Genomic DNA, 19,563 nt, shown 5'->3' with positions numbered 1-19,563 from the left:
CAGTAAAATACCACCTAAATAATGCCCACGGACGCAAAAGATCTTTTCAAGACGAGCATGCTATATATACCAGACCATAACATGGTTGAATCGTCCCCGGCCAGCTTAGGTAATCACCAAAAAGGACTGCTCGTCTGATCAACTTGCACTTCACTTCAACACACCATGCCCAACTTCCTCCCTAGTAAATGGTACCGTACCCACCGCGGAAACCATGAACTCTCACCCCGCAGGAGAAGCGGCAGTGTCCAAACGCAGCTGCCTCCGCTGTAGCCAGCGAAAGGTGCGGTGCGACCGGGCCCACCCATGCGCACGATGCGTCCAAGCCAGTGTTGAAAATGAATGCTCCTACCCCGGATCTGCCAAAAGAGGTCCGCGGATACTGAGGCGGCCCCCCATTTCTGTTGTTATGACGCGGCTTAAGGAGTTGGAGGATGAGGTGGCGCGGCTCCGGGGGGATGGGGAAGAGGCTGGGAGCGAACAGGGGCATGAACATTTTAGCATCAACGCACAAGGGAAACCTGGGCATTGGGATAGACTAGGTGCTCGATTCGGAAATGGTCGCTATGTTGGTGATGAGGCGTCTGTTGTTCTGGGAGATAAGGTTTGTCTGTCGCTTCTGCCACTGGTGGTATGTTATGTACGTGCATTGATCAGCTAAGGGTGTAGATACGTGAGCTGCGAGACGCCTATGACCCGCTGGTGGAAGAAGAGAGTATGGAGTCTGTCCCAACTGTTGATAGTGATGATGGCTATCTCTTCGCATCGTTGGAGTTGTTACAGCCTGGACGGATCAAAATGTTCTGGTCTATTTACAAAGAAAATGTTGCACCCATGATAGCGATGCTACACAAGCCCTCCATTGACGCCCTTATTAATGAGTTCTGCACAAACCCTGAACTCATTCCCGATCCGGCTCCCAGGGCTCTTATCCTAGCCATTTGCTTTGCAGCCGTAGTCAGTGCAACAGACGACGATTGTCTCTCCATCACCGGCCAGACGTACGATTCCTGTGTTCAGGAATACCGACTCGCCACGGAGCAGGTATTGACAAGGGACAACCTCATCAGCAGCCAAGATATCCGCATACTGCAGGCCGCAGTTTTGTTCCTGCTATGTTTGCGCTGCAATGGTGACTCCAGAGTGGCATGGGCCGAAGCCGCGATTGTAGTCCGCGTTGCGCAAAAGCAAGGGATACATCGCGATGGCCAATGTCTCGGACTGAGCACTTTTGATACTGAAATGCGGCGCCGTCTATGGTGGCACCTTTGCATTCTCGACATGCTCTGTTCCGAAGACCAAGGGACCGAAACCCAGATCGTGCCCGCCATGTTTGATACCCAGATCCCGGTGAACATTGACAGCGACGAGCTCACAGTAGATATGGATGAACTACCATCACCTCCTAACCTAGGCTTCACTGATATCACGCTGTGCATCATCCATTGCGAAATGATGACAAACCTATACTGGGTCGGTTCATCTTTTAGCAGCGATCGACAGGCGCCAAATATAAACGACCGAGCAGATCTCCTATCAACACTAGCCGACCGTCTTGAGAAACAGTATCTCGACAGATTAAATGTAAACATCCCAATACAGTGGATAACCGCCGTCATTACACGACTCACCCTAACAAAGGCATGCCTTGTTATCCGTCTCCAGGCCTCGCGAGACAACACCAACACGAACACGAACAAGGATGAGATATTCTACATGGCCGTTGAAACGCTAAAGTTCGCCAGCCTGCTACAAAGCAACGAGCCAACAGCGCAGTGGGCCTGGCTCTGCAACACGTATAAGCACCAGCATGTCCTCGCCTTTGCCCTCTCTGAACTCTGCGTGCGACCTGCCTCGCCTGAGATAGACCATGCCTGGGATGTGGTGACGCAGTTTTATAACATGTCGCTAAATGGGCGTCACCCGACGAATAGTATGCTGCGAAGACCACTGTCGCGATTGATGGAGCGAGCTAGCATGGTGAGGAATGGAAGCGGCGGGGCGGAACCAGCCATGAGGGTGGATGTTGAGCCTGAACTGTCTTATTCGGCTGAGGACTGGCTCAGGGTTCTATAATAAGCGGATCTCCATTCGACTTAAAACGATTCCATGGTTATTCACAGTTAACTGACTAAATGGTCGCCATATCAAGATTTGTCAGCCTCGGCCTTGAAATCAGCCCCGAACGCCGCCACATTACACACCACCAACTAACTAATAGCAGGATTTTAAATTCCTGCGGTAGATATAAATACAAGTACACCTGTAGCTAAAGAAACTAATTCAAATTCAACACCACCATGTCCGCCCTCGTCATAACCGGCGCCACAGGCAAACAGGGAGGCTCCGTGATAAAGAGCCTCCTGGCCCAAAACGCCCCCTTTGACATTCTCGCCGTCACACGGAGTGCGCAATCCGCTGCTGCGCAAAGTCTGGCGCAGACGTCACCCAAGATCCGTATCGTGGAGGGCAACCTGGATAACCCAGCAGCGCTATTTGCATCTGCGAAACGGCAGACGGCGAGCCCGATTTGGGGCGTGTTTAGTGTGCAGGTACTTATACCGTGATTAAAAAAAAAAAACGAAAAAAAAAAGGAAAACTGGAAAAGCTAACTAGCTGAAAGGCCGCTCGTCCTGGATCAGACCAGGAGCTTCAGCAGGGCATCGCCCTAGTGAACGAATCTATTACCCAGGGCGTCAAGTTCTTCGTCTACAGCTCGGTCGACCGCGGGGGCGACAGGTCTATCAACAACCCGACGACTATCCCGCACTTCATCTACAAGCACGAGATTGAGAAACACCTGATCGAGAAAGCAGCAGCAGCCGGGATGGAGTGGACGATTCTGCGACCAACCGCGTTTATGGAGAACCTGAGTGCGGATTTCTTTGGCAAGGTATTTGCCACTGCGTGGTTGATGGCGTTGAAGGGGAAGAGTCTGCAGCTTGTTGCGACGAGTGACATTGGATTCTTTGCTGCGAGGGCATTCGTGAATCCTGGCGAGTTCAGGGGGAGGTCTTTGTCGTTGGCTGGGGACGAGTTGACGTATGACCAAATGGCGACGACGTTCAAGCAGAAAGTGGGAAGGGGTGTCCCGACGACATTCCGGTTTCCCGTTTGGTTGATGATGAGGGCCGTGAAGGAGTTGGGCGTGATGTTCCAGTGGTTTCATGATGAGGGCTACGGGGCTGATGTTGCTGCGTTGAGGAAGATGAATCCTGGTTTGAAGGATTTCGGTCTGTGGCTGGAAACAGAGAGTGCGTTTAGGAGGGAATAGCCCTTCTGCCATTGTCATTGCGCTTGTAATATAATTTGGATGTTGGAGAGTTGGGAGTTCAACAAATAAGGAATAACTTCATTCATCGATATACATACTAAACAAAATCCGTAAAAGATTGAGAACAGCCCAGCATCAGACAACTATTTACCACCCAAAAACCTCCTCAAAGTACTCAACATCATAGCTCGTCTCCTTGAGAATCTTATGCACAGTAGCCCTAGTCGAATCCGCCAACGCCGCCGGTCCAGAAACAAACACCGCTGTGCGCCCAGGACGGGGATCCGCAGCGGCAGTGTTCTCGATATTCTGGCGGATCAAAGCCGGGATATCGGGACGGCCGGTGTTAATCTTAACCAATCTATCCTCATTCTCGGTGTTTGAGCTAGAACCCGAACTCGAACCTTCCGGTCCGTTTTGTGCTAGACCTGCTGTCACAAAACATTCAGCAGCGAAACCCCCAGAGCCCTGAATGAAATCCTTAAGCTCCGACGCAAAGATCCGATTTATAAACGCCTCCTCCTTCGCAGTCCAAATCAAATCAACAGATCTCGTTCGCAGAGCCTTATCCCCCTTCGAAGCACGGGCGAAATGGTCCCGGATATACGGCATCGCAGCGGTGATTCCAGATCCCCCGGCGATTAACAGCACACGTTCGAATCTGTAGAGAGGGGACGGGCTGCCATAGGGGCCTTCGACCAGGAGGGTTAGGTCCATTGGAGATGAGGAATCGGATTTCAGGCATTGGGATTTTAGACGGCGTGTCCAGCCGGAGAGGGGGCGGATGTAGAAGGTGAATTTGCTGCCGTTGTAACCAATGGCTTGGTTCTTTGGCTGGAAGGCAGCAGGGGAGTCGGTGGATAGATTGGATGAGAGATTCGTGTCCATTTGAGTCTTTTCGGATGGTGGTGACTGGGCTAGATCTGGTGTAACTGTGTTGCCATCGGACCAGCTCGCCAGACTAAACGCGTGGTTCTCGTACCCCTTCCACCGGAGCGGTTCGTACAGGTAGTAGTGCTGTCCTGGTTTAGGCTTGAGAGAGCCAGAGCCAGGGAAGACATCAACCTTGACGACGTTTGCGTCCTTGAGGTATACGGCCGTAGATTTGGTTGAGTGCCGTTTCCCGGCGTTGGGGGTGAAGGGCAGGTTGCAGTATGCGAGGCGGAGGAGGCGGATGGTTCGCTCGAAGCCCCAGATGGCGACTATGGACCAGATGAAGGGGTTGTATTTTCCTTCGAGGATGCTGGTGTGGCTGCAGCTTGTCAGTAACATTTTGGTCAGGTAATGATTGGGTACTTACTAGTAGAGAGCTACCACTACGACGACGGCGAGTAGAATGTGCAAGAGTAGCCAGAAGTCGTAGATCTTCTGACGTACTATAGAGGAGGACAGACCGACCATGACAGATATAGTTGTAAGGGCCTTGTTTGTTAGTTGATAGCACTTCATCAAGAATGGGTTGGACTCACAAGGATACCGCACCGGAACCAGTATTCAACAAGGGTGATCTTGTAGAATTGAACTGGGCAAGTTAGTGCTAGCCGACAATTGGATACGAGGATACTCACGCTCCACATAATACCTGGTATACGCCGAAGCGTGGATAATAGCCAGGACCATGGTAACGCGAGCAATGGTGCGATGGTAGAGATTCAACGTTCCAAACCTCCATCCCGTAGCCCAGAGGATAACATTGTTTCGTCCAGAAAAAGCCCACAGGATAGGCAGACTACCAATTGCCATGATTCCCATTCTGTCTGCGACGTGGCGCTGGATCTGGTGCGGTTTTGTGTCGAAGCTGCTCAGTTAGCCGCCTTGCCAGTGTATAGGCTGTCATATTGTTGGACGTACTAGAGACTCTCGTAGTATGTATAATACTCCGTGGCGCAAAGTAGAATAATCAGTATGCAGTAAAGCAGCACCACAATTGTTTGTATCCGAGTTGAGATCTGGCGATGCCACACCCACCCAAGCCTGCGGCGGCCAGAGCCGAATTCAGATGGAAGCACGAAGTGGGTGTTGATCCATCGATGGACGTCTCTGGTGATTCTAACTGGAAGGCTGAGAGAGGTTTTCTGCTCTCCTTCAACGTCTTGGTCGACTTCGTATTTCTGGCTCAGGAGCAAGGCGTTGAATATGCGGTGGAGTATGCCGAAGAAGACAATCGCCGCCCAAAAGACATACGGCATGAACCTAGGTAGTATTCAGTCAGACGAAGGAACCGGTGAAGAGAGATGGTACTGACGAGTGGAAGTCATGAGCTGCTGTCGCGATGTCCCAGCTTTCCTAGTAAAGTCAGCCAAGTTTCCTTGGACATGATACGATGAGCAACGTACAAGAGTTTTGTAGCCCTGGGTGAAGAATTCCTCAGAAAGCAGTGCTGGCTTGTCCAATAGACCCGCCGCCCCCTCTGCCATGTTATGAATAACCTTCAACCCCTGGATGTATTCCTTTGTAAAGGATTTGGCAACATCGGAGTATGGCATGAGGGAGATGCCGTAGACCTGCCGACACTCCTCATTCTTCGCTTCATAGTATGCAGCTATATCGTCTTCCGTGCAGTACTTGTGGGCGGTGGCATAGAGCGATGTAATCTTCAACTTGCTTGAGCACTGGTTCGTGAGCATATCAACAGAGTCCGTTGAAAACAGAACATAGTCCAGCGACGCCGCAGCACCGGCAAGGCAGAGTTGAGCTTTTGGGGTCTCTGCTCTCGCAGCCCCTAAGAGGAGCGCGACAAGGGCAAACGAAGGAAGCAGCATTGTTGCAATGCAAGGAACTGGATGTGGTGAAATGTCTCTTCGAGAAAAGACGCCCTGCCCTGGGCAATGTAGGGATTTAGTATGATGTTCCACACACGGAGCTTCGGACGCCGTATATTAACATTAACAGAGTCAGGAAAGCTGAAATGCAGATCCGGGCCATTGTCGGCGTTTGGCCGCCTGGATAGCAGTTCAGCTCGTGGTGAGTGGATAGTCTTTAGCTCAGGAACGATGCAGTCTGCAGCAGCCAGTCAACATTGCGAATCAATCTAATCAATCTCATCTTACCCCATTCGAGCTCGCTCCGAGATGCGGATACCGGCCAGTATACAGTGGTTCGGATGCGGATTTATGGTTGCAGACCCTAAACCCATTCATCTACAGCAATAACGAGGCCTATGTCTCATGAAACAGAGACGCAGTGAGCACGGAGACTGCACCGTGTATGCCCTGCCATGGGGGTTCACGTTCATAATGTGATACAACTGTTGACAGGACCAAGAGTCTTCCTTTGATTATTATTCTCATTCCGTGCTTCCGTGTCAATGGGGCCAGGCTCCACGTTCGTGCATCTGGGTCCATGTATATGGTCTGGAGATCTAGAGGTAAAGTGCAGTGCAGCTTAAGTAATCGGAGACGGAAAACATTCATTTACTTTCTTCCTTTTGATTGGACCAGATCAGGATGGGTCTTGGTAATCGGACGGCAGGCTGAATACCTTATCTGATCCTAAGACTGAAGACTGAAGACTGAAGACTGAAGACATTCACTACGGACGGAGACTCGCTGGTCAGCACAGCAGTTGCCTTCCGTAGTTCTCAGTATCCTGTCTTCTGTTGTGGTTCAGGGGCAGCCTGTTCGTCCACCGTGAATTCCCCGGAGAACCCCCGATCCCTGTGTCCAATCAGGGAGCGTGCATTCAATTTGGTCAACTGTGCTCAACTGTCTCATACATTGTATTCCTTATCAACATGTACCGCGTCTTATTCACCCCAACAACTGATCGAGTCCGCAGTATGGCTACAACAGACTGCGAAACGAAAACTCGAACGGTGAACCGAGACAAGATCTGCAGACGCATTGCCCAGCCCTTGGCCTTGAAGAATTTTGTGTTTGTGCCGTCTTGCCCCACAATGCGCATTCCTTCTTTCCGAGACAGGGAAATGCTTTGCTTGATTTGGATGGCCAGATGGGTTGGACTCCGGACTGGATCTACTTTTCGTATCCCAGCAGATGTCAGGGTACTGCATTTGCTGGACTAATAATAACAATAAAGCAATAGCTTCTGCCTCAGGCAGTATCAAGTTGGGGCCTTGCCTGATCACACCAGATTTATTGTTGGCACCTGATATCCCGAGTTTCTGATGAAACTATCCTCTTAATACCGTCAGAGGTGGAGTTGGAAATGAGACAGACTATGTATCTTTCGATCCGTGGATCATTGATTTAGTAGGCGGGGATATCATGATACATCAAGATAGTCTATTATCCTTGAACAGTACCCATAGTAATAGGCATAATACATGAATGGGTATCTACATATACATTTATATACATTATATACATTTATATACATTTATATACATTATATACATTATATACATTATATACATTATATACATTTATCTACGAACCATGCGTCGGCGACTGCTCCGTCAACCAAAACTGATCCGAATCGCGCCGATGCACCATCGAAACCAACATGCCCAGCACCGCAAACTCCAGCTTCAGCTTGATGCTATACACCGTCGCCTTGAGAATCACATGGGTATAATAGTAGTTCAAATACTGCAGAATCACCAGCACCAGATCCAGCATAATCACAAGCACATTGACGACCAGCAGCTGGAACAGAATCTTGTGCCGTCGTTTATCGTCGGTCGGGACGAGTCGGATTAGCTGGAGCGTGTAGTAGATGTACACGCCCGAGATGAAGCACTCTTGCAGCGTGAACCAGGTTATCTGGAACCGCTCCATGATGGAGTAGCCGCGCACCCATGGCGGGGAATGGGGGAGGTAGCTCGAGCCGACATTGAGGATGATGGTCGGGATGCAGATCAACGCCAGACAGCCGAAAATCAGCCAGCGCACGATTCGGAGGACAATCTTATCGGGCGAGATCAGGTGCAGGCGCGAATACAAGACGACCGACTGATTCGGCACCATGAGGATGAAGCCGAGATTCTGCAGCAGCATGCTCAGCCAGAGCGGCTGGCGGCCGAAGAACTGCAGGACGCCGCCGATGGAGGCCGGGATGACGCCGAGGATGGCGGAGGTCATCATGGACCAGAAGTAGAGGCTGCGGTAGCGGTGGAAGGAGGAGGGGAGGTAGATGGAGAGCTCGAGGGCATTGTAGACGGCAATGGCGGAGAAGATGACGATGGCGATGTCCAGGGCGTTGTCGACTTTATGGTGGCCTACTTGTTCGGGCGTTGTGCTGGAGCTGGACATGCTGCCGACCGCCCGGGCGATTCATTATACAGATGAGATGAGATGATGGAAATGATGGAGAGAATCTAAGAGATGATGGAGAGATGAGAGATGGAGAGGTGACGGGGAAGTTAAGCTTCAGACTACCCCAGACAATCCAACCAGGTCGCAGGCAGGGGCATTATAACCCAATCACAACCCTACCGTTGAGGCATTTCCTCGAAGGATTCCGAGCAGAAATGAAGTGGCGACCCTACGCATGTGGCACTGCAGTTGGTGGTGTCTGGTTGGCAGGACTGAACTCTCTGCTGTCCATCCACGGATCCCTCATTTCCCCGTTTCTTCAGTTCCGCAGATAAAACCCGGGTCCAATCGCGTGCAGAGCGGGTCAGCAATTGACCAAATAACATCCGTTCCCCACAGTGCAGGATTCGGATTCTTTCCCCGGATTGGGCCATCGTGGCGATGCTCACTGAACTCTCCTCTGGTCGATTCCGATCATAACCAGACAAATAACATGTTGAAACAAATACAGGGCAACCTAATAAAGCAACAAAGATATACAAATACAGTATTATTCCATCTTCTGCCTAACGCTCACTGTTCCTGACCTGCAACAACCAAGTGGACAAAAGGCTCTTAGTCTGGGGTGATAGGTCATCACCAGCGTATAAATGGAACGCGGGGGTTCGATACCATTCTAGAAGGAAATAAGGGTGGGATGTCTGGGACAGCTATCGTGGCACATTCAGTTCTATTTGACCAGCGCAGGTGGTCAACTTAGGGAAGACATACCAAATAGCTTGCCACCAAACAGTAAGCCACCATGCAGCTGAAACGCCGCGCAATGAATAGCGATATGAACAAGCGTTATGAATTAATACCAGAAGCTTAGGGCGGACAGCTAAACAGCCTTGAGAGCCTCATTCGCTGCGACTTATCCACAGTCTCCACGACCCCACGAGCCCCTCATGGGGAAATCATTAGGTACCCCAGGGTGCCCCGGTTTACTTGCTTGACACTCCTTGCCCTGTATACATGCCTCATTACAATATGTCGACTGCCCCCCGTCCCTGCAGAGCAGAGCATCTCGGCTCTTTGCTCCGTCCGGCTAGACTAATAGAGCACGCACAGGACGCAGATGGAACAACCCTCCGCAAAATCGAAGACGACGAGATCACAAAGATCGTCCATGAACAGCTGAAGCTCGGATTCAAAGCCGTTACAGATGGCGAATACAGGCGCTCTTGTCTGTCCACCACTGAATTATGCCTGAACATCTAACTGACAGCCTGTAGTATTCTTCAGCACATTCTTCAACAACGTCTCCGGCTTCGAAAGCGTCCCAACGGACGTGAAAGCCCTCGGTCTTCGGGAGTATCTCCCAGACGTCCAGTCGCTGTCGGCGTGGCAGTTTGCGCCCCAGACCGTGGTCTTCTGTACCGGCAAGATCAGACATACCGGGCACAGTAGCACCCTCGACGAATTCCGGTTTGTGGAGTCTATCGTCGGAAAGGAGAATGTGGGGAATATCAAGGTCACTATTCCTGCGCCTAGCTGGTACCACTTTAGACATAAAGATGGGAAGGCGTATGCGAAAGGTGTATATGATACCGATGCGGAGTATCTCGATGATCTGGCCACGGCGTTCCGGACTGAGCTGGGACTTCTTTATGACGCTGGTCTGAGACGGATTCAGGTGGATGATCCGCATCTTTCTTGTCAGACCCAATTCATCTTCCAAATCAGAGTAAATGGCTAATTGATGAATAGACCTCTGTTCCCCCCAAATCATACAAGACTGGACCGCCGACCCAGAGAGTGTCAAAACGCCAAACGAGCTTCTCGCGACGTACATCACCTGGTACAACTCCTGCTTCCGGGACGTGCCCAGCGATATGGAAATCGGCATCCATATCTGTCGCGGGAATTATAACGAGGACCGTTTCGTTGCGTCTGGTGGATATGATGTCATCGCTGCGCAGCTCTTCCAGGATCTAAATGTGCATACATTTTATCTGGAATATGACACGGATCGCGCTGGCGGATTTGAGCCGTTGAAGAGGCTGCCCTTTGGTAAGAATGTGGTGCTGGGTCTTGTTTCGACGAAGAGGGTTGAGATTGAGGATGTTGAGGTGCTTAAGCAGCGTGTTTATAAGGCTGCGGAGTTTATTGCACAGGGGAATGATGTTTCTGTGGATGAGGCCCTGGATAGATTGGGAGTGAGTCCGCAGTGTGGCTTTGCCAGTCATTCGAGGGAGAATAGGCTGTCCAGGGAGAATATGCTGGATAAGCTGAAGCTGGTTAGGGACTTGGCGGATTCTATTTGGCCTGGGCAGGCGTAATCTGGTCTAACAGTATGGTATTGATTAAGTATTATCGTATTATGCACAGGTCCGATATAACAAGACAGCAGTCTATATTCTATCCAAATCAACAGGCCACCTCTCGCGAATAACCTTGCCATACCGTGTAAAAACAATCGGAATCGGCACAAAGACCAAAGCCAAAAAGCCCAGCAACGAATTCCCCCATCCCAGTCCCAGTGATTCAAACATCTTCGGCCCAGCCAGCGGCAACAACCCCCCAACCAACGACCTCGTGGCCGTAAGCGTCGCATTCGCAGACGCCGCATACTTCGGGTAGCAGTCAATCACATACGTCTGGATCGGAATGTATACACCGATCATGGCGACCCCGAACGGGAACATCCCGATTATAGGCACGATCCAGTGGACATCGTAGTAGACTGTCCAGCCGTACCAGAAGAAGGAGATGGGCAGGATGCTGGCGAAGAAGATCATTAGCGGTAAACGCATCTCGGGCTCGAAGCGGCCGGTGCGCGCGGTTAGTTTGAGGAGGATTTTATCGTTGGTGCTTGCGGTAAAGGCGATTCCGGCTATGAAGCCGATGCCGATGCCTAGGTACGCGAGGCCCGAGAGACCAGCTGAGAAGCCGTATTTGGTTCGGAAGACGGAAGAGATGGTCGTGAAGAAGAGGTATAAGAGGCCGTAGACGAGGGCCTACACAGGGTTAGCAGTTATTCCTCTCGGATAGGTGGCAGCCTCACCATATAAGTAGAAAGGAGGAGGACAATTGGCGACTTGACAAGCAAGATGAACGGTCTCATGAGACCAGACTTGAGAGCCTTCTTGACACTGACAGGGCCTGCAGTTTGCTCATCATACGCATTCCGCAAATCCGTCCGTCCTGTCTCCTTCGCCAACTTCTCCATCTTCCACCTAATCAGCACCGGCGCAAACGTCTCCTGGTTAAACACTTCAATCGCGGTCGCCATCACACCCCCAGCAACAAGTAAAACCCAAAACGTCCAGCGCCATCCAGCCTCCTGTCCAATAAACCCACCCGCTATAGGCCCCGCAACAGGCCCAATAAGCGGACCAAGACCCCAGATCGCAGTGGCCTTTCCGCGCTGCTCAACGGGGAACAGGTCGGCAATCACACCGGCACCGAGGGTGATGCAGCCAGCGCCCCCGATCCCGGCGAAGAACCGGCAGACTATCTCTGTTTCGATGTTCTGGGCGAGTGCGCATCCGATCTGCCAGACGACGAAGAACCAGTTCGCGCAGCTGAAGACTATGCGGCGGCCGTAGATTTCACTTAAGGGGGCGAGGAAGCACGGGCCGAACTAGAAATCACGAAGACATGATAAGTCGGTGTATATTACGTTGTTTAAGGAGACGTACCGTGTATCCTATTAGGAAGACACTAACAGTAAAAGAAAGAAGTGTCTCGTTTGTTTCGCGGAAGTCAGCTGCCATGAAGCCGACAGCAGGGGCAAACATGCTGGAGGCAAGGGGCGATATCAATGTAAATGCACTGATCAAGCCGAGAAGACCCAATTTCTTCCCTTCAGGGAAGTTCTGAGGATTGTTGGGGTCATCTTGACCTTCCCAGCCTACAATTCCGCGTGAGAGGTCTGTTTCAGGGAAAATGGAGGGCTTGGTTGGCGATGGCGCCAGTCCTTCGACTGAGGCTTGCTTTTCGAGATCTTGTTTCTCTGGATGGGCATAGCTGTTATTTCGCGGTGTAGTACACTGGCTCAGGCTTTTCGAGCCTTGGGGGGTTGTTGATTCCATGGTGTATGAGTGTCGGAACTGCCGTAATCATGAGAGGCGGGATAGTATTTATATAACAGAATTTTTAGGCAGAACAGGCTACCAGAATGGGACCATCCCATTAGTTAATGAGTATAAGATTGTATATCGAGAACTTTCGTCTTTCACATGCTTCGGAAATGCAAGACGGGATCCCGAAAAAAAGAATCAGTGGGGCCGATATAGCACTACGGAGTCCACGGACAGGCCGATGAGACCGGCTGATTGGGCCCAGCACATCTGCTAGAGAGTGACAGCAGATCTGCTGTGGATTTTCATAACTTATACGCATAGTTATGCCCCGAATTAACCGGCCACGCCGTTATTGTGGGCTGGTCCGAGTCTTGGCCGAGTGGCGCGATTCCGGGATGCCGAGGCCACACAGCCCTACAGCATAAACACATGCTATTCAGCGTCCTTATGACAGGGAGTGGAACCATTTACATAATTTGCCAGTTTGAATATATTTGTCGTCTTGGGCTTCTATTCATGTGTGAACGGGAAGTTCAGGACTGCATGAGCAACCCAAGATGTAAGAGCGGATTGGCACACTCACGATACTTCCAGGGACGAAATTGAGTTATCAACTGGTCAAGGACAGTTGTGCCCTTTTCCATTGTTTAGGTGAAGAGATTGTTTACTCCTGATGAGGAGCATACCACTCAGTCCTACGTCAGCCACACTGTGCTAGAGCACAATCACATGAAAATACAATTTTGTATGCATTAATATTCCCATTATGCGCTAGATACTAAAGAATCAAAGTCTAAAGGTGACTGGAAATTGGGGCCAGTAGAAATGCACACTGGGTGTTATTTGCAAGGCATCCTGTCTTCTTTACCAGTCATATGCTACCAGACACTAACTGGGATGGCCAGGCCAGGTGGGAATAAATACCACCATCGGCAACGTCATGAATGGGAGAAGGCCGGATTCACAGCAATGCATGGTATATACTCGGTCAGCATAATAATCCCCGGGATCGCACTTTAGACAACCATGTCAAACCGTTTCAGCGGCCCAATTGAAGAGAGCAGAAAAGCCGGAAACTACCCCCAGAGTCAGTCGATTCTCGTCACATTCGAACTTAAGTCAGGATAGAGGGGCCACGCGGGAAATAGGGGAGAAGTATGCTAGCATAGTGAGAAGACGCCTGAAAACGGACTTTGAGGTTCGAAAACATGACGAGCAGGAGACAGGTTTGCTTGGGCAGTTTCAGTCTCTGGCTGTTGACGCTATGTGATCAGGTACAAACGCAATCTCGTCCATCTTTACAGATAGCGGTACTGGCAATTACATACGTTGCCTCTTGGACGCTTATGAACTAACAGCCAACTGGCTATGGCACCAGCCAGGCGAGTCTAATCTGTGGTAAGCTGACAGAGACTGATATCAGCTGGGCTCAGCAGGTTTAGGTCCTGAAAAGAAACTCCCAAACAGCCCCATCGAATTTGAAGTTTTGAACCCTGCATTAGGAGCTCCATTGCCTGGTTTCCTCTCTTAGATCGCATCCATGATCCCATCGTTCACCGTTTCGTTGTCTCGGTGGGACCCTTTGATGCGATGCTATTGGTTAATGCACATGCGGACCGAGCGGGCCAATCCGCTGCTGCTGATTGGCCAGAGAGTGATGAACTGCTAATTCGAAGCTCGATGCAGATACACTTTACTACAGGATCTAGAAATATAGTAAGAGTACTATGTAATAATTCAGTCTCGATTATACTTAATAGTAATAGGGCATTCTCGGTTTGGTCGGCAGCATTATCTCCCGGTTCTCCAAAGACGAGATAGACTACGATCTTATCTCGCAGTGCTGGTTCCTGTCCCGGTCGGAAAGGGCGGACGATGAGGCCTGAAGGGGTTGGAAGATCATCTAAATCCAGATGCAATCAGGCCGACAATTCCGGCGGAGCTTAGAAGCAGCGTTCACAGGGCTGTTGGTGAGGGGATGACCTCATGAGAGAGTTATAGGGGTCTGCATATGTTCTTGGAGAGATGGTATAGCAGGTGAAGGACAGTCTTCCAGTCACAGACGATCGGGGTAGCGTGGCTACAGCGGAATCTGTCTTGAGTGCATGAATAACTTTATGAACCTGGAATTGGGCTGAATAGACTTTATTCTTAATTATTGAGTAGACCCCGCATGTGTGGGCCCTATGATGTGGCAACAAAGCGGCACCCCCAACAGACCCCATCCCCAAGACCACCCTGCCTTGTATGCCGTTATTTGCATTATAACTACGGCAGTTGTTTCGGTTTGTTACAGCGGTTTGTGTGTGGGGATGTCAGCATCGGAAGGGCAGTGTCCAGCTTTCCCGGGTACCCCTGGTCCTCGTCAGCAGTAATTTCTAATACTTCACTGCTCATCATGTCTTCATCACTGCCTCGAGGACGCCGTCGCCAGCGTAAAACCTCACAAGAGGAGCGAATATGCTCAGTCTGTTCGCAGTCGTTCAAAAAGGCCGAACATCTCGCCCGGCACTTCCGGTCCCACACTAAAGAGCGGCCGTTCATGTGTCAGGTATGCGGCAAGCTATATGCCAGGCAGTAGGTCCCTCCCAGACTATTAGGTCGGGTACACCCTAATAAAGATAGGGATACTCTGCTGCGCCATTCTAGGTCACACCATTTGAAGGGTGTTGTGCCTGTTCGACAGCTGAATGACGGGCACAACAATATCGGAAGCGACCCAGCCCTGGACCAGGGAATTGACGCGCCGTCTGCAGATTCAAGCCTCTTGCTTTCTGATCATGCGTTACCAGAGCTCCAACATGGGTCGTACACCGCTACCACATCGTCATTCCCACACTCCCCTGAGGATGTGCCCTTCGGCCCAGGTGGTGATACATGCTGGAATGAAGAGAACCAACGGCCCACATTTAACCAGCCCGAAACCGACACAAGACCATGGCCGACGCTATGGAATAGTCAGTGGGACGAGGATTGGACTAGCCTGCTCGCCAGTAACGACTTTGATCTTGATGCTGTGAATCAGTCTCTGCTTGAATGTACCGGGGCTCCGCAGGATACCGCTGTGGATCATACAGACAGTTCTATGCCCATTGACCCGGATATTAACCATGGGTCCACTGTAATACAACGAAAATGGCACACCTTTTCAGCGACACCAATTGAATCTGGATATAGTACACCAGATCGCCCTAGGAGCAACGGAACTGGTTCCCAGATGCGCACTCGTGCCGATGATCGATATCGACAGAAGCTGGCAGAGAGTCTCCGGCAGCGAGTGCAGCCTGGCACCTTGCCTTCTACAAACTTTTTGGTATACTTGGAATGATGCCTCGTATTGCGCTTTCTAACTGGTACTAGGACCTTTGTCTGCAAGCGTACTTTACACACTTTCAACCGATATTCCCTCTAGTGCATGCGCCGACATTTCACCCGTCGAAAAAGAACGCCGTTCTTCTTTTGTCAGTATGTTCCATAGGTAGTTTGTTTCTAGGGTCGTCCAAGGCACTGGCCCATGGTATAAGCATGTTCGAACGCCTTAACAAGGCAATACTGGCTTCGGTATGCTTCTCAATGAACTGAGTAAGAAACAATCTAGACACTGATCAGCAATGCAGTGGGAGACGTATATACAGTCAAATGGATCTCCCTCCATTACCGCCATAAAGGCTTCCCTCATTGGACAGATATTGGGTTTTCTGATGGGTGTTAGTATTCCTGCCTCTGAATATCGCGGTTGCTAATTAATACCTCAGCGGCCAAAAGATCTGCTTGGAATAGACATCTTCAACGGGTCCATAATAGCCGTAAGCCTTCCAAAGCTGCAACGGTAAAGGATAATGCGGAGCTGACCTCTTCCAGTGGGCGCGTAAAGCGAGGCTGTTCTCTATTGATGAGGAGGACGTTGGTGTTGGGAAGCTGCAGGGTGATGACGAGTCCATCAATGCTGCATGGAGGCCCTGGGCTGATTTAGAGGAGAGGAAAAGGTACAACAGACCTACCTAATATGCCGCCGCCATTCCGACTGCTAATACACCCCGATGTATAGGATAGTACTGGCTATCCACCTCCAGGACGCTGAATTGGCAAAGCTGCACAACCACGAGCCGATTCTGAGACATGCCCCTGAAAAGCTACCCCAGATATCATCACCAGATCTCTTTGCAGCCCCAAGTGCAGCTACCTGGAAGGAGATATACATCATGACCCGGCTGCCCAGCCCGCGCCCTGAAATTCCACGTATGTCGCCGGCGGCGTGCAATGGATTCCTGACCTGCGCTATCCTCGAGTCCATCTGTGCCCTGGCATACGAGAATAGAGACTGTCCAACATCCTGGCCTCTAGCATCACGGAAATGCCTCGACCTGCTGATAGAACACTATCAAACAAGCATAATAACCACCAACCCAACCCGTAGTAGCAAATCCGACCCATTCTGCCTAGCTATTCTTTGGCACTCCATCTGCATGCGCCTCTTTACGAGATTCGATGAGCTTGAGCGTGCGTGCGGAAGAGACGGCGAAGCTGCGGCCCTGAAAGCCAGGGTATATGCGACCTCGTGGGCGGGCTCTCCGGATGCAACAAGGACGCTGCTCCATGCGGCGCTTATCCAGAACCATTTCCAGTCCCTTTCTGTTGGTGTTGAGCCAGCGATCCATGTTCCGATGGCGCTATATTATTGTGGGATTGCGTGGACGTGTTTTACGCGGTTTGGCAGTGCGGCTTCTATCCGACCCCCTGATGCTGGCGAGAGTCCGGAGCGTTTGGACTTCCCAGAGATGAGGTCCTTGAACATAAACCAAACCCAGCTGGTAAATGATGCTACGAATGGGATTCAGTGGGGGAAGCCGGAGTCCCCTGCGTACTTTAGGATTGTTGATTTACTAGGCAGGATTACCCATTGGAGGGTATCTGGGAGTTTTGCGTCTACGCTTTTGTTACTTGTGGAGGATGTTCCGGATTTATTCTAATATATAATGCATTTAGAATGAATCGCGCATGGTAGCTGGCATTGGTGTCCAGACATGTATTTGTCTCTCCTGTCGTGGGCTGTTAAATAATCAACCCTAACAGACAAGCCAGCTATCCTCAGCTAAACCACCCAAGTATCTACAGGCATCTAATTCCCATTCTTGCCTGCCCGCGAAGTAAGTCGACAGACCAGCCCATGCTGCTTCGCAAACCAAAAAGTCTCAACCCGCCACTCCGGGGCATCAGACGCCCACTCGATATCGAAATGCCGCAGGGTCTGGGGAACCAACTTCCCCATTTCCATGATGGAGATGTTCTTCCCGATACACGTGCGCGAGCCATATCCAAACTATTCGGTCACTGTCAGCAGTCTTGCCCGTTCTGTCATGAGTCTTCGAAGATAAGGGACAGCAACGCACCGTCATAAGATGGCGATCCATCAGTTTAACTCTTTCATCAGCGCCGTCTGTCCAGCGCTCCGGACGAAACTCTGCAGCATCGTCACCGAATATCTCTTTGTCGAGATGGATCACGGCCGGGTTAATCCCGACTACTGTTCCGGCATCGAGGTGCACTCCGCACAAATCAACACCGGCGGCTGGCACGACTCTTTCGAGCGGGTAGGATACGCCGGGGTGGCATCTCATGGCCTCTTTCATGACTGCCTGTCTGGATTTCGTGGTGGGGACAAGTTAATGTTTGTGTACGGACCGAGTAGGAGGTATGTCGGATGCTTACAAGTATGGTAGTTGCAGACACTCTGCGTAGGTGACATATTTCGATAGCTTTCCGGCTCGGTCTGCGGCGTCAATCTCCTCTTGTAGCTTGCGGTATACTCTTGGGGTCTTGACGAGGTAGTAAATGATTGCCCGGAGCGAGATCGCAGTCGTATCGCTGCCGGCCAGTCTAGAATGGCGGCAGACACCTTCGCTATATCACAACAAGGAAAGGATTGTTTGATTCAGACGCTCACAGGTTATTGCTTAGGTGATTGAGAAAGTCTCGCTGCGACATTGGCTTCCCTTTTGCGGCCTCCCCACGCAGCCATGAGAGAAAGTCTGATCTGTCGCCGTGCGCTGCTGCGGGTTTGCGGTCATATTCCTCGATACACTCCTCCGTATACTACACTCTCGACAATCAGCCTCCAGGTATTATGGGGATGGAATAACGACAAACCTTCACAATCGTCCGTGAAGGATCAGGAATGCGAAAAAACGGCTGCGTAGCCAATAGCTTCGCAACCCAGCGATTCCCCATAAGCCAGGGGTGCACAGCCGGTATCTGGCCAGCGAGTGCAGCATACCGCAAGGCCGAATCAATTGACGAAATCATGCCTAGCACGTCCTCTCGTTTCTCCAGAAAGCCAAATTGCTGCTGGAAGGTGATCGCTCCAATCACGTCAAAGGCATACCACTGTAGCCAGGAGCCCAGGTCCACATCCTGGCCTTGGAGGCTTCGCATTGCGTCCAGGAATATGCCGGTGCAGTCGTCCGCGAATGGCTCCATTGCTCGGATGGCAGACATGGAGAATTTCTGCGCCACTGGGCGGCGGAGGGCTTGGTGCTCTTCTGGGCTGCGGACTGAGAACATGCTTGCCATCACGGTGCCTTGGTAAAACGGGCTGAAGGCGTCGTAGAATGGTGACTGGTCGTTCGTAGAGAGTGGTTAGCTGGTGACTAGGAACATAGAATGAGTTCCAAGGTTCACTTGCCTTCAAGAACCTGCTATTGATTCCGTATATGACGGACACAGCGGCGGGATCCGATATATCGACTGTCTTCGGCCCTGTACGCACAATCTGTCCATAATGCCTGTGTAGCTCCTGGTAGACACTGGGTGCTTTACCGCTAGCCAGCTTCCATGGTCGGTATAGCGATGAGTATCTTGCAAGAGCTGGTCCGGGAATTGACTTCAACCCTGATTTGAGCGCGGTAGCAATTGATCTTATGATGCAGTAGAAAATCATCAATAAAAGACAACCTGCAGAAGTCTGTATGGGATGGGACGAAAGGTAGCCCACGAGGGCTCCGCCATT

The 19,563-nt window shown here is 50.9% G+C and overlaps 8 protein-coding genes across 8 annotated transcripts; 4 read left to right on the top strand and 4 right to left on the bottom strand.

The window, feature by feature from the left end:
• Nucleotides 1-214: 214 nt before the first annotated feature.
• Nucleotides 215-2,076, top strand: APUU_30268A (uncharacterized protein; the record flags this gene model as incomplete). The annotated part of the gene is made up of 2 exons (XM_041701342.1): nucleotides 215-604; nucleotides 670-2,076. 2 exons carry the CDS (start codon nucleotides 215-217, stop codon nucleotides 2,074-2,076), a joined length of 1,797 nt encoding a protein of 598 aa, XP_041554237.1.
• Nucleotides 2,077-2,300: 224 nt separating this feature from the next.
• APUU_30267A (nucleoside-diphosphate-sugar epimerase family protein) lies at nucleotides 2,301-3,274 on the top strand (the record flags this gene model as incomplete). The annotated part of the gene is made up of 2 exons (XM_041701341.1): nucleotides 2,301-2,552; nucleotides 2,624-3,274. 2 exons carry the CDS (start codon nucleotides 2,301-2,303, stop codon nucleotides 3,272-3,274), a joined length of 903 nt encoding a protein of 300 aa, XP_041554236.1.
• Nucleotides 3,275-3,421: 147 nt separating this feature from the next.
• Nucleotides 3,422-6,036, bottom strand: APUU_30266S (ferric reductase family protein; the record flags this gene model as incomplete). Its single annotated transcript, XM_041701339.1, has 7 exons — nucleotides 3,422-4,526; nucleotides 4,575-4,696; nucleotides 4,744-4,796; nucleotides 4,843-5,072; nucleotides 5,126-5,467; nucleotides 5,520-5,560; nucleotides 5,611-6,036. 7 exons carry the CDS (start codon nucleotides 6,034-6,036, stop codon nucleotides 3,422-3,424), a joined length of 2,319 nt encoding a protein of 772 aa, XP_041554235.1.
• Nucleotides 6,037-7,662: 1,626 nt separating this feature from the next.
• Nucleotides 7,663-8,487, bottom strand: APUU_30265S (uncharacterized protein; the record flags this gene model as incomplete). Its single annotated transcript, XM_041701338.1, has 1 exon — nucleotides 7,663-8,487. The coding sequence occupies one exon, from the start codon at nucleotides 8,485-8,487 to the stop codon at nucleotides 7,663-7,665; it is 825 nt and encodes a 274-aa protein (XP_041554234.1).
• A 2,396-nt stretch (nucleotides 8,488-10,883) lies between these two features.
• APUU_30264S (MFS transporter) lies at nucleotides 10,884-12,566 on the bottom strand (the record flags this gene model as incomplete). Its single annotated transcript, XM_041701337.1, has 3 exons — nucleotides 10,884-11,489; nucleotides 11,537-12,115; nucleotides 12,174-12,566. The coding sequence occupies 3 exons, from the start codon at nucleotides 12,564-12,566 to the stop codon at nucleotides 10,884-10,886; spliced, it is 1,578 nt and encodes a 525-aa protein (XP_041554233.1).
• Nucleotides 12,567-14,955: 2,389 nt separating this feature from the next.
• Nucleotides 14,956-15,885, top strand: APUU_30263A (uncharacterized protein; the record flags this gene model as incomplete). Its single annotated transcript, XM_041701336.1, has 2 exons — nucleotides 14,956-15,134; nucleotides 15,183-15,885. 2 exons carry the CDS (start codon nucleotides 14,956-14,958, stop codon nucleotides 15,883-15,885), a joined length of 882 nt encoding a protein of 293 aa, XP_041554232.1.
• Nucleotides 15,886-16,168: 283 nt separating this feature from the next.
• Nucleotides 16,169-17,527, top strand: APUU_30262A (uncharacterized protein; the record flags this gene model as incomplete). The annotated part of the gene is made up of 4 exons (XM_041701335.1): nucleotides 16,169-16,264; nucleotides 16,313-16,363; nucleotides 16,419-16,543; nucleotides 16,606-17,527. 4 exons carry the CDS (start codon nucleotides 16,169-16,171, stop codon nucleotides 17,525-17,527), a joined length of 1,194 nt encoding a protein of 397 aa, XP_041554231.1.
• Nucleotides 17,528-17,676: 149 nt separating this feature from the next.
• On the bottom strand, nucleotides 17,677-19,118 carry APUU_30261S (cytochrome P450; the record flags this gene model as incomplete). The annotated part of the gene is made up of 5 exons (XM_041701334.1): nucleotides 17,677-17,877; nucleotides 17,948-18,197; nucleotides 18,267-18,434; nucleotides 18,502-18,650; nucleotides 18,705-19,118. The coding sequence occupies 5 exons, from the start codon at nucleotides 19,116-19,118 to the stop codon at nucleotides 17,677-17,679; spliced, it is 1,182 nt and encodes a 393-aa protein (XP_041554230.1).
• Between the last annotated feature and the right edge of the window lie 445 nt (nucleotides 19,119-19,563).

The sequence above is a fragment of the Aspergillus puulaauensis genome, chromosome 3 (assembly GCF_016861865.1).
Source record: "Aspergillus puulaauensis MK2 DNA, chromosome 3, nearly complete sequence".
In the NCBI taxonomy this organism is placed as follows: Eukaryota; Fungi; Ascomycota; class Eurotiomycetes; order Eurotiales; family Aspergillaceae; genus Aspergillus; species Aspergillus puulaauensis.
The sequence above is the reverse complement of the archived record's forward strand: the minus strand, read 5'-3'. Positions and strand labels throughout refer to the sequence as shown.